Source organism: Amblyomma mixtum, chromosome 2 (genome assembly GCF_055824585.1).
Source record: "Amblyomma mixtum isolate Tamu chromosome 2, ASM5582458v1, whole genome shotgun sequence".
Lineage (NCBI taxonomy): Eukaryota > Metazoa > Arthropoda > Arachnida > Ixodida > Ixodidae > Amblyomma > Amblyomma mixtum.
This window is the reverse complement of record NC_143013.1, coordinates 137,162,415-137,175,493: the sequence shown is the minus strand read 5'-3', so window position 1 is coordinate 137,175,493 and position 13,079 is coordinate 137,162,415. Positions and strand designations below refer to the sequence as shown.

Sequence of the window (13,079 nt, the reverse complement as noted above, 5' to 3'; positions counted from 1 at the left end):
TCTGAAGGTTGCCCACAACACGATATTTGGTCACAAGTGAACCTCCTTGCTGCCAATAGCCTGCCGAAGCTTGGTAATCAGAAAAGCTGGTCACACATGAAATTATGTGTTCCCAACCCAAGTTACGCCTGTTTTTACTTCCAAGGCATTATTACTACGAGGGAAGCGTGGAAATGCATCCAAGAATAGCTTAATAACATATTTCTGAGCCTTCTTTCTTAAGTTTTCTTCAGCATACATACCTTTTGACCGTCTTGCTACCGGCTGTAGGCTGGAGCCGGCAACAAAAGGCCCCTCGCATCCTGGGTCGCTCACTGCTCACGAAACAAGAATGACACATTAGCCAGTTGCATTCAAATATCCTACCTTCTAAAAGAATTTTCAAATGAGGAACAATAGCACAGTATTCCTACACAGTGCCAATCCAACACAATGACAATCTTGGCAGCGAGAGAACAGTTCACATGGCCTATAACGACTATTCCCAACTTGACAGGAAATATCCAAGGCCTGTCATGCCAATAAATGGCTTTGCTATGAAAACAAGCCATGCACGTCTACAGTTGTGCCTTGCTAATACGAACTCAATATAAATGCAGTGATATAATTGGCCGAAGCCACTTTGGAGCCGCCAAAAATGCTTTTTGGTGCACAAAAGTGATTGTCTGGCGCAGTCAAACACATACTGTATTTTCCAGTGCATAAGTATTTTTTTAGCTTTCTCATTGATGCAACTTATATACGGTGAAAAAGGACGTGCCAATATGCAGCATCTTTTGCCATTTCTAGCAATTATGTTTGAAAAGAAAATTGATGAGTAAAAGAAAAAATAACAGTTGTTGCAGTTTTCATGTAGTTCGATCCACTACCGTGATCCGCTTACACGGGCACTCAACTACACCTGTGCAGTGGTAGGCATGTGCTCCCCAGAGCCATCTGCGCAATACCTAGATAGCTCACTGCGGATGCAGTTCACGGTAATGAACAGTTGTTGGGGTGGGGGGGGGGGGGTGCCGCTGGGCGGCCCCTCCCCCATACCAAAGAAATACTAAAGAAAGCCATACTTAAGAAATAAAGCAAAAAATTCAATGTCACGAACAACGCATTTCCAGCGTACCAGTCGCGCGCTGCTGCCTCTTCGATTTAAAAGGTCAAGCAAGATGCTACAAACTTGAGCACGCATTGAGGAGTGCCTTTACAGAAACAAAATATCAGTAAGCTAGCAAATTTCCCCATGAGGGACCCCTGAGACCCTAGGCGCTGCACTGAAAAGTGGCGAAGACGAGCGACAAGCGCAATTATAATCTTGTGCAAGCACGTGCACAACCGAGTGAGAGGTGGCTCTCTGCACTGATGAGTCAGCGGCGTGCTGCTATCGCAACAACACCTAGCGGCACGAGCTCAACAAATGATGAGCGGCAACTAGGAGGGACAGAATTTGCGCACTCACAATTAAGAAAGGACTGGCATGCGCCGAGCACTGGTCTCTTCACCAGGTGCACGGCCGCGAGAGTGCGCAGTGATATGCTCTGAGCTGCTCCCGCAACCATGCGCGATGGACCAGTGACTTTTGCCCCCGATAATACATATTAACAAGGCACGGCTGTATGAACAAATGCAGTGCTTCCAACAAGAACATACCTGCTATCTGACAATATTTAGTGAGATTCATTCACTTTAGGGAAAATCAACTTTGCTTAGCTGGACTCTGTCCAGAACAGCAGTAGCACGACCAGTGCATGGCAGTGAAATGATCAAATACTGTACATTGCACACTGCTTAGAACGGACAAATTAAGGCTGTAACATTAAAATTCTTAAAATTACCAGCAAGGCTGCAGTTAACTGAACTCCTGCACTAAGGTGAACATGTGCCTGAGAAGCATAAACGCACAAAAAGTTCATACCAGCTGGCTGCGGCAGAGGTGAAGCTGTGCCGGCATGCTGGCTCGGAGTCCCAGGAGCAAGGCTAGGGACTGGAAATTTAATGAGCACATAAGATCATTTCATTTTCAGTGAAAGAGTTTATATTTAGTGAAAGCTTTGTTCCTTTCAGGAAAAATCAATTAGGCTTGGCTGCACCCTGTCCAGAAAAGCAGTAGCTGGACCAATCTATGCCAGCGAAATGATCAAATAATGTAGCGCATTAACACAATTCTAAGTCGACCCATTCTTTCTAATTTAAGAATCTGAATTAGTAGGTTCGACTTACAATCGAAACCAAACCATAGCGCCGTAAATAAAGGCGAGAGAAACGAGATACCAGGGATGCGCGTGGTTGCAATTTTATGCTTGCATTTGACCATCCTGCTTTTTTTTCAGAAGGCTTTTTCTTTTACTTTCAACAATGCATTCAGCAGTAAAAAAATGCCGATAGTTGATGGAAGGGCCGAAGTTCCAATCGCGACGGCATTACCACTCAGAATAGCAGCACTTCTGGGGAGTGTTGGTAGCTGATAGAAGAGCCGACGGTGCTCGCATGTAGTTTCTTTGTGGCTTTGTTTGACGCATTTGACAACTGCCGGCCACGTTTTACCAGTTTTTAATGAAGTGCTTCATCAATCACCATTTGTGCTCTGGGTCTGTTAAGCGTCCAGTGCTTGTTGACGGCTACATTTAAGATGGCTGCCATTCTTTGTGCTGAAGGAACGAACAACTACATGCCAGGCTGCAAGTTCGATATCTCAGAATGAGGGATACAGGCAGGTGTGGCAGCTGCAGTGAGGCAAAACTTGCAATTGTTCCATGTGATATCGTGCTGCGGCTGTTTGCGAGTGCAGGATTTCGTGAACAACCACGTGCTTTGGTTGTTTTCGCAGTGAGGGATTTCCCTGGATGGCGGTATTAGAACGACGTGCTGTCAGACCGCAGCAGCGACGACTAAGGCAGTGCTAGTAAGGACTATGGCACAAGTGTTGATGAGTAGCCCAGCGACTGAGACATTTTGATTTTGGAATGTGACCACGGCCATGCCTGCATGCGGCTGCCAATAGCGGCTGACGATAAGTGGCGGTGGCCGGGTAATGCTATCACATTCTACTTTTAAAGGCGAAGCTTAAGCAACCTCCAAGTTTGTTTGCTTTTTTCTGACACGCAATATGGGGGTCACCTTACAATCATGCAAATTCGGTACATTTCATGCTGCTTAGAACGGACTAGTTAAGGCCCTAACATTAAAATTCTTGTTGCAGTTAACACAAATTCTGCACTGAGGTAAACAACATCAGGGTGCCTCAAAAGCATGAAAGCACAAAAAGTTGATACCTGCTGCCTGTAGCGGAGGTGAAGCAGACAGAGTCTGTGGAGGACTGCTGCTGCTGCTGGCGCACTGGCTCAGGGCCTCAGAAGCACGGTTGGGGACTGGAAATTTAATGACCACATGAGATCGTTTCATTTTTAGCGAATATCTCTGAAATTCTGCATATTCTTCTATTTTTTAAATTTAGTTTTATGCATCTTGACTTCCTTGCATTGCCCTTTATATTCTGCCTGGCTTAGTGCTTTTTGCATCTGAACTGCATCTTGCATACACTAGTGTTATTTAGCCTTCCACTCTGTATCAGTAAATGTAAATGGGACTGACAGCACCCAACTTTTCCAGTGCAATGGAAAACTTGCACCCCTATTAAATGACCCCTTTAAACACCATTTCAACTGACTGTCATTTCAACTGAATAGCAGTAAGCTGGGTTACAAGCCAGTGCCAACAGCCATTGAGATCTGAACTGCACTTCAATTTGACTAAAGTCAGCGGCCCAAATTGAACAGGTCCACTGATAAGATGTACGTCAATGGACCTGTCACACTCACCTAGTCAAGAGAATTTCTCACAACCAAATCACACAAAAGGCTGTTGCCTTATCTAGAGTAAGTTAATCAACAACTTTGCTTGAAACTGCCCATGTAACAGGGGTATTACGGTCTAAGATGCTAGATTCTGCAACAGCTTTGTTAGAAATGCTGTAGAATATCTTTAGAAACAATTTTTCAATCAGTGAATGCACCCGTTTTTAGGCATTCCAATTCTGGAAACCATGTCAGAGTGCACAATTGCATACCAATTGCATACCAGCAAAAGTAACGTACCAAAGTATAATTCAAACCTGACCTTCCAGATAACAATTTCAGTTTTAGTATAGAGCAACATCCATTTGAGTTTTCATGCCCGAAGTTGTTATGGCGCAGTGACATACGCCTCGTCGACAAAAGTTTCAGCGGATCATGTTTACTGCTTCATCCAATAAATGCAAAGAACTGCGACGCTGTCTAGTGACACAAGCTCAATGCACTTCATTGCAAATCTAATGAGCATAACTTTTCATTGAAATGCACACTAGAGAAGGCGTAAACTATAATGAAAGAAGAAAGTATTGAGCCTTTTACAACAAATCAGTAATGTTTCACCAAGTTGTAGTCACACGGTGGGATACACCGATAATGCCAAGGTTTCATGGAAACATAGCACTTTAGTTTGTTTTATGTTTTCAATGGCAATATAAAATTATTAATCATTGTTCCTTGGCACTGCAGTGCTCATTTTTTAAAATATGAGGAAATATTGTTCATTTCCACTAAAACTTCAGCACATTTTGATCAATAGTAGGTTCCCTGAAATTAAAAAAAAAAATTTCGAACAAAACCACATCAGGCATGATCGGCAATTTTCTCCAAGAAAATTGGGGGCAAAAGCAACAGACCCCACCTCTACATTCTGGTCCTTGCAGCTCGGCGTGAGAACGCCACCTGACAAAACACTTTTGGCATAGAAAACCGGCACAGAGAACCTGTTTGAACACCAGAAGTGCTTTTTCAGGTGGCACTCTCAATCGTTCTTTGAGACAATGATTTGCCCACAACGACCATGTTTTAGGTGTACTCCAAGGATGACATTTTGCTTCAGCCATTTTTGTTGTTTTTTTTTTGTACACACAGTTGGTCACGTGGGCGCTGGCCAGTGTAAATAGTGCTGTAATCTAGATTCAATAGCAAATGCTCAAATACCTGCAACCTCGCTATGCCATTCTGCGTTGCAAAAGAGCTTTACGAACCTGCTGCTCCAGGTTGTCTTGGCTGCACACAGTTCGCACTTAGTTGCCCATGGCCGGACTCCAATGCGCAAGAATCTGAGAATTTACAAAGAGCAGCATCGAATTACTGAACAGACATGCCAGGTTCCGAACACTGAAGATGAGCACACAAATTGTACAGAAATGCTCCCTGTCTTCTCATACCTAATATTACAAAGGTAGAATCAATTGATAGTGCACAGCTGTCTTGATGCAACCTAAACACTGTGCAGGTGGTTTTCACATGCAGTTCTTGAACTGTGTAAATCCTACTAATAGTGAGCACCTCCTGCAGGAAGGCAGCCCTTTTCCACTGTTAGCCAAGTATATAGCATCGCAAAAGCTGTCACTTCGTGACCATAGGTGAAAGCCTATGCGAAATAGCAGACGGAGGGCACTCCCTCACAGCGTGGTGCAAAAAGCAAACTTGCTAAACAAGCAAGCATTTACAGCACAAATTATTCACATACGCTTATCAAACATTTTCGCACAGAGGGCCTTCTGCAGCTCCTTGTTAAGGCTCTCGAGCTCCTTAACTCGTGCCTCCAACTCCGCAACCTTGGACTGAAGGTTTATTTTGCTTGTGCCCTCAGTCCCTTCCATGTCGCTTGTGTGCTCCATTAGTTCATCTTCAGCCCTTCTTTTTGCCAGGGCCCTAGCCCTGGACTGAAGGTTCATCTTGGACTGAAAAATAAAGAAGTGCTTAGTCAAATTCTTGGTCCTTCACCAAATGAAGTGGATGTAAGCTCTTTAAAAGCAGGAAGAAATACTGAGTTATCAAACGAATGATTTAGGCCTTATGGGGCTTAATGTCCCAAAGCGACTCCTCTAGCATTTCGTCTCCATCGAAATACAACTGCCGCGGCTGGGATCAAACTCGTGTCTTTCAGGTCAGCAGCCGAGCACCATAACCACTGGTCCTGAACCTTTTCCCAAGCATTTTATTCAAGATATTCAAGATAGCATGGTAAAGAGCAGAATTAGATTTCTTCTGTTTAAAATTCTTGGTGACATCACATTTTATATTGGTTTGTTACTCTTTCAGAGGCAAGAATTTCGGCAGCAGTGTGCCTTCTTCCGAGTCTTGTGAAAGAAAGGAAGGAAGCCTTTATCTGCCTTGTTGTAAGTCTCTTAAGCTTCTTGTGTGAGCAGTACTCTGTAGGATGCCTGCATACCATAAGTATGCATATTCTAACCCTGTATACTATAAGCATGAAGGTTTTGGTACTCGTGGATAGTGTTGATAATACTTTCATTCTTTTGAACAGTTAAACATTGTGACAAGAAAACAGATCTGTAGTATTGTCAAAGAGGGCAGTTTTTTTTCTACAGCCATTCAGAGGTCTACAGCGCTGATATACATAAAAGGAAATGGTCTGGCCAATGATGCATTTTCGCTTTCGCCTGCCATTTATTGGAGCAGAACCGATCAGTTTGGTTTCCAAGATTTCATAATCAGTACTGGCTTCAGATTATATTCTAAAAGGATACTTTGGAAAACCTTATGCACGATTGCTGATTTGCTTTCCATGCAACAATTTTGCATAGGTTGGCTGTTGCAGCTGACTAGTGGTCATGAGGTGACATGAGGAGGTACAAGGATTCAGATGAATTTAACGTTGACGAGCCGCAGGTGTCATGCATTGGTTTCTATGTTTTACGAAACGATGCCGGTAGAACTGATTTGTGTGTATGCATATGTTTTTTAAGGACCCTGCAGCTGTGCATTTATATCCGACTGTGCTGTTTGGGGGGAATATTTTCAGGTGTACCGAATTTCCGGCTTGCCTGGAGTCTGTGGTACTCAAGGAGGCAAGCCTGCTTGCTGCGCTGGCCACGCAGATATCTCTGTATTGGGCGTGCAATATCGTTTTTGCAGCCAAAGCGCAACGATCATTTGACCTGCTATGCCAGCTCATAAAAGTAGACAGTGGCTTGCGGCCAACACCCCTTGTGCTCACGGCGCACACATTTCTTTCAAAATAAACGTTTTCAGACCTAAATTACTTTACTTGTCACTTTTCTAACCTTACACACGCTCAGGCTGTAGTAAGCACAGTGCAGCTGCTCTGAACTGGCTTGTGTGGGCATATATTGTACAGATCAGCAGTTCATCCAGTTGGGTGAAAATTGGATCAACAGTTAACCTCTGCAGAGTAAAATTACCTCCACCAAGGATCATTTGGCAAGATTACCAGTTCGCCTTCTGGGGAGTGTCTGCTAAGATGAAGGGGTAATCTTTATACAGTAATATTTGCTCTTCCAGGGATCATTTGTAAGGATCAACCGTTTGTCTTCTGGGAGTGTCTGCTAAGATGAAGAGTCACTCCCTGCAGAGTAATATTTGCTCTACCGGGGATCATTTTTGGGGATCACCGATTAGTTCCCTGGGGTGCATCTGCCGAGATTAAGAGTGAAACTCTACAGAATAGTATTTGCTCTTCCAGGGATCATTTGTAAAGAACAATGGTTAGTCTCCCGGGGAGTATCTGCACAGATAAACTGTTAGTCATTTATGGAGGGGAGTAACTATTCATCCCGTTGAAGTTAGTCCCCAAATGGACAATTGCCACTGGCAGGTCAGTTACTCCCCAAAAGGACTAACCTCCCTACCCCTTTTCATCATTTTTTTTTCTAAGAGCGTGGAACGGCCCGTTTCGCAAGCGTACTTCATTCTGCAGGAGAGCGGAATGACATAAACAATGCCTGTGTCGCATTCGACGTGTTTTTTCTCATGGTTGATGCTGCAGCGTGACTTGGTGATCTTCCCCTTTTGATTTACTTTTGCGCATAAACCTGATAGATTTTAGGGGGCCGTTAAAACTACACGGACATAGTACCTGACCGCAATCTTTTTGAGACCGTGGGAAACCCTGTGTACGTGAGGGATAACAACCGGACGCGAGTTCTTCGTGGAATGATCCATGTCTTTTTCGTTTCGAAATCGAAATCGTATCTGGAGTCGCACCGTTTCCGAGGAAGCACGCAGTCATGTGAGGACAAGCTTTGTTATGAATCTGTTTGAAACTACGTTCAGAGGATTAAACTTCACCTTTGAACAGCGGGAACAATCTGTCATCAGATCTTTAGACCTTGAAATTCATGACATAATAAAGGATTTTTAGCGCAACAAGGAAACACAACACAAGACGACAACACGGGCGCTTACTCCAACTGTTTAATCAGGCGTCAGCATACGAAATATATAGCCCTCCCAGCGCATGCGCATGTGCACGCGTACAAGGCACCCAGCTACACCATGCATCAATCTTATCACAGTAGGCGCGCCAAAAAATTTTTGCACAGCTAGATACAGAAAAACAGAAGTGTCACTAACACAGCTCAGACCCGCATTTTTTATATGAAAGGCTTCCAGAATTTCACGAGCCGTCTGATGTCTACCTCTGCCCCAAAATCCTCACCTCGCAGAACCGTGGTTTGCAATTGTTGTAAGCCGTACAGTGCTCAACAAGTCGCTGGCCTTCATTATTTTCAATATCTTTTGCGTGTTCCCTAAGTCGGTCAGTCACGCATCGCCCCGTCTGTCCAATATAGGATTTTCCGCAGGACAACGGAATTTCGTACACAACGTTGGTGGCACACTTCACGAAACGCTGGCCATGCCTCTTCTGGTAGCCGATTTTTTTGGCTTTCGCAAGTTATGCTACGGCTGAGCTGCGCAAGCTTGCGGGGGGCAGAGAATGCAACCGCTACTTTAAACCGGTTTACCACTTTCTTCAGTCCGTGAGTGACTTTGTGGATGTAAGGTACCACAACAGGCCTCTCATTTCCCGCCGGTTCATTTGTGCAAGCGCCAGCCTTCATCTTCTTCAGGAGCGTTTCCGCCACAGGGAGCAGGACCGACTCAGGGAAGCGGGCTTCAACAAGCCTGTGCAGTTGATTATTAAAGCTAGCTTGCATCTCATGCACGCACGATTTCCGGAGTGAGGACTCCAAGCAGAGGGTTGCGATGCCCCTCTTCAGAACCTTTGAGTTGGCAGAATTATAACTAAAGAGGCTCTTTTGAGAACGAGGGGAATAAGCGCAGCAAACGTGTCCATCTAAAAACTTCAGCTGTAAATCTAAAAACTGAAGCATGCTGTTATTAGGTAGTTAAAAAGTAACAGTTAGCCCTTTTACCGAGTTTTCTAAAATCATCTAAAATACTTTTCACCGTTGTCTCAGTCGACTGAGTCTGTTGCTTGTTTAAAACAATTAAAAAGTCGTCCACATAAGGGAAAACTTTAAGGACCTTGTCATTGTTAGTATGGTTAAAACGATCGTGTAAAGAGCGATCGATAAATGATAAGAAGATGTTGCAAAGTATAGGGGCTATGCAAGAGCCAATGCAGATGCCTTTCTTTTGCAAGTAAGGTTGCTCGTCAAAAGAGATAAAAGTGCCACTAAGATAAAATTGTAAAAGGGCTAAAAAATTATCTACCGTGATACCAGCGGCATTTTGGAAAGAGACAGCGCCGCTTTCATCAATGCATGCTTTAACAGAAGCAAAGAGTTCAGGATGCGGCACTGAATAAAACAGGTCTTCCGCATCAACAGAGAAGGCAAAATTTAAGACATTGCTATGGTCAAAAAACTGGGCTACATCCCCTGAACTTTTTGTGAGGAAGGGATCAGTAATAACAAGGCCTTTCAAACTTTGCTGAAGGAAATTCATGAGGGCGCAGATCACACGTGTTGGCTGTACAAGACTAAAGTAGGGAAGGCAATTTTAAGATAAGATACCGGACACGCATGTATGATTCAGAGCATCAGGAAGGCATGCGGGCAGAAGGTACAGCAGGGACTTCAATAGATTAAGAGGTTGAAGGATAGCGGCTATCACGATGTCCTCCTGGCATTGATTTTGCAAGAAGTTCTAAAAGCATTGAAAGGAAAAAACAAAAAAAACACGGATGGTTCCAAGAAAAACACACGTACGGTTGTTATACCTTACGCACACAGAGTTTTCACGGTTTTAATAAGATGGCGGGCAGGCACGATGTCCCTGTGGTTTTCAAGCCCCCCCCCCCCCCCCCCCCCCCCCCCCCCCCCCATCATCTAAAAAAATGTCTGGTTTAGGCCCAAAAGCAAGTGAACAGGGTAAGACCCCCAAACCACGTTGCTGCATCAACCATGAGCAAAAACACGTCGAATGCGACAGAGGCGTTGTTTGTCATTCCGCTCTCCTGCGGAATGAAGTACGTTGGCCAAAACGGCCCGTTTCATAAACAAAAGCCTAAGCGAGCATGCTAACAACTGTAATTCCATCGCGCATTGCGTAAAGTTGGAGACTCATTGTCATCGCCGCAAAAAAATCCAAACGTCTGTTCTAAAGCACCACGATTATTTCGCATTCCACTAACAAAACAGAGAGAGAGTTCGCAGAAGCTTTTTAAATCAAATCTTCCGGGGCCGAAAGGTGTATCAGGAATGTTTCTTTGTCGTTGCCTGAAAAAGAAGTTGGCATGCATAGGCTATCGCGATGATTCCGGATCTAATTGCAATTCCTCACATCGATATGTTATTTCGATTCTTTGTTTGGCTTTGATGACGGTCACGTCTGGTGTAGAAAAGATCACCTGTTTCCATCATTAAAACCAGTTGTAAGTTCGCGCTTTGTGTTGGTGATACTGTTTTCTCTCTTCCTCTGTAAAAAGCTAAGCCCGTTAATAACGGTGCACTAAATGGGAATTTCACTAGTCATTTCACCGCGGGAACTGAAAGTACACGTTCCCGAGAATTGTTAGAACATTCGTATTATTGTCCCGTGCGGCCTGTTTCCCTAATTGAAATCGGATTAAAAGTCCCGGCTGTTTTTTTCTTTAACTCGCCGCTGAAGGAAGGGATCATCTAACGCGTGGAATGCTTGTCAGGCAGTCGCGTGGTGGTTCCGCTCGTGTATTCTTTTTTTTAGGTTGCCGTTAATAAATACATCCAGCCAGTGGCTGCATAGCTGCATATTAGGCCCATTAAATAAAAATAAGCGTGGACTATTTCTTTTCGCCAATCGCTTCGTATCTCCCCACCGAAGGCAGAGCGGCAAGCCGCCACGGGACTGGTTCCCGCGGGGAAAAGGCGAGTTCAGACTCAGATTCCAATGTAGTGCTCCTTTAACGTCACGTGACACAGTGTCACACACTGCGAGAAATCAGACAGCGAGCGAATGCTACAAAAGGGTTGCTGGCGACTAGTCCGGGGCTCCCCCTCTGTGACGAATCGACTCGATTATGTCGCGGGACCACGGCGCCTCGGCATTGTCAACGCACCTCTATCCAGAACCACGTAGTCTGCGTGGTTCTGCTCTGGCGCGGACGTCGCTGCACCAGCACTTCTGCTCGTTCTTTGTACTATAGTGCACACAACGAGTTAAGGCGCCCTCCTCGGCTATGGGGGTTGCTTTTTGTGTGCGTAGGAGGTGGGAGGGTGGAGGGGTGCTACAGATGGAAAGGAGTGCTGACTAGACTGCCGTAGGCGGAATTTGGTCTTGAGAGAGGACATTGGGAGGACACGCGCGGCAAGTTGTCCCTCTCCAACAATCATTTTCGCGCGCGTTTCCTCCTTTCCCTTCGTCGCCCTCTCCACAACTTGTTAGAAGTGTAGTGGTGGCACGCGGCTTGCAGATGCTTGCGAAGCGTTGGGAGGAGCGAAGCATGCTAGCAGTCCTGCGTGGGTGTGTTCGCGATCAGATACGGGAGCCGACGTAATCATTTAGGCTTCGCCAACGAACGACGCTCCGGCCGCTGAAACGTTCTGTGCTCTATCCGGCATTCGTGCTCGACTTTTGCAGCCGACTCCGCCGGTGCTCTGCGTTCGCTGCCAGAACAGGAAAGTGATGTAGTACAGGCGCTACCGCCAATGTGTCCATTCGAACGACGGGTAATGCACCCAGCTTCCATGGCTGCGCCGCATCGCTTTTCAAGAGAACTGCCCCTCTCCTCACGTGAGTGAAACAGCGCTTCGTAGTACAGCCATTTGCTTGTGCCGTAAGCAGCAGTATTAATCTTTTTAATGATGCATTCCGCAACACGGAAATCGTTTCGCTGTCGCCTAACAGGTGCACCCTTTCTGTCTTTTGCTTTTGAGCGGTGCTTGAGGAGGGTTCGCTTTTTGAAGCGATATCTACACTACGCCAGCCGCTTGGCGAGGTCAGCGTGGCTGCGCGCTGAGCCGTGGCACCACTGCTTCGCCAGCTGTGCGCATGCGTGGTGTGACGTCAGAGCACGCAGCTGGTGTGCGCGCCTACATTGCGCTGGCATTTCGAACCATCAGCGTGTTGGCGCCGTGGCTGGGCACGTGGTGCGGAGCAGATGCCGGCGGCGCACGGCCCGTCTCGACACGCGAGCGTGAAGAGGGGGAGAGGGGGAGAGATAAACGGAGCGCCGAAAGACTGACTTTACAATTCGACTGAGCGGCCAGTTGCAGCTATCGCGTCACTCCAGGTTTAACTAGAGCTACACCGCAGCCAATTTTTTTTTATAATCAGTAAAAATGCAAAACCAAGAGATAGGGCACATGTCTTTGCCAGCTCAGCAAAAAAAAAATCAGGGTTTTGTGAACTCGGTGGTAAGCGGCTGGAAGTTCTACCGGAACTTGGCGGCGCTTGGCCATAAAAAGCAACTTGATATTGTGTCGCGGAAACTGTAATCAGTGATTGTTGGTATTCCATGCGTTTCGTGCCCCCGGTACCGCACTGAAGTATTTGAACAAAAATTTACCCGCAATTTTGGCGGTAGTCATCTATGAACGACTTTCAAACGATGCAGTCTTTCGTCCCGTGTGGTGTTTGCATATACATTTGAAGCAGAGATTCAAACTGTCCGCTGCCTTTCCCGAGCTACCTCAACCACGCGGTGTAGTTGCAGGGCAACGACATGTGATTTCTCTTATCGCAGGCTGTGGGCGCGCTCCTACCGTCGAAATCAGTCGCTATCAGTCGGCGCGGCCGCCCCGCGTGCAGGACGCGTGTGTAGAGGTTCTTCGCTTCCGTCGATGATGCGCTCCAAAGCCTAAGGTA

General features: G+C 45.8%; 1 protein-coding gene across 1 annotated transcript in view; it reads right to left on the bottom strand.

The window, feature by feature from the left end:
• LOC149361045 (uncharacterized) overlaps positions 1-5,743 on the bottom strand; it is a 33,768-nt gene extending 28,025 nt beyond the window's left edge. Inside the window, exons 1-2 of the mRNA XM_089567983.1 lie at positions 5,557-5,743; positions 243-314 (exon numbers count right to left, since the gene is read on the bottom strand). Of these exons, the coding sequence (XP_089424109.1) occupies positions 243-314; positions 5,557-5,743 (259 nt within the window). The remainder of the gene's footprint in view (positions 1-242; positions 315-5,556) is intronic.
• Positions 5,744-13,079: the final 7,336 nt, after the last annotated feature.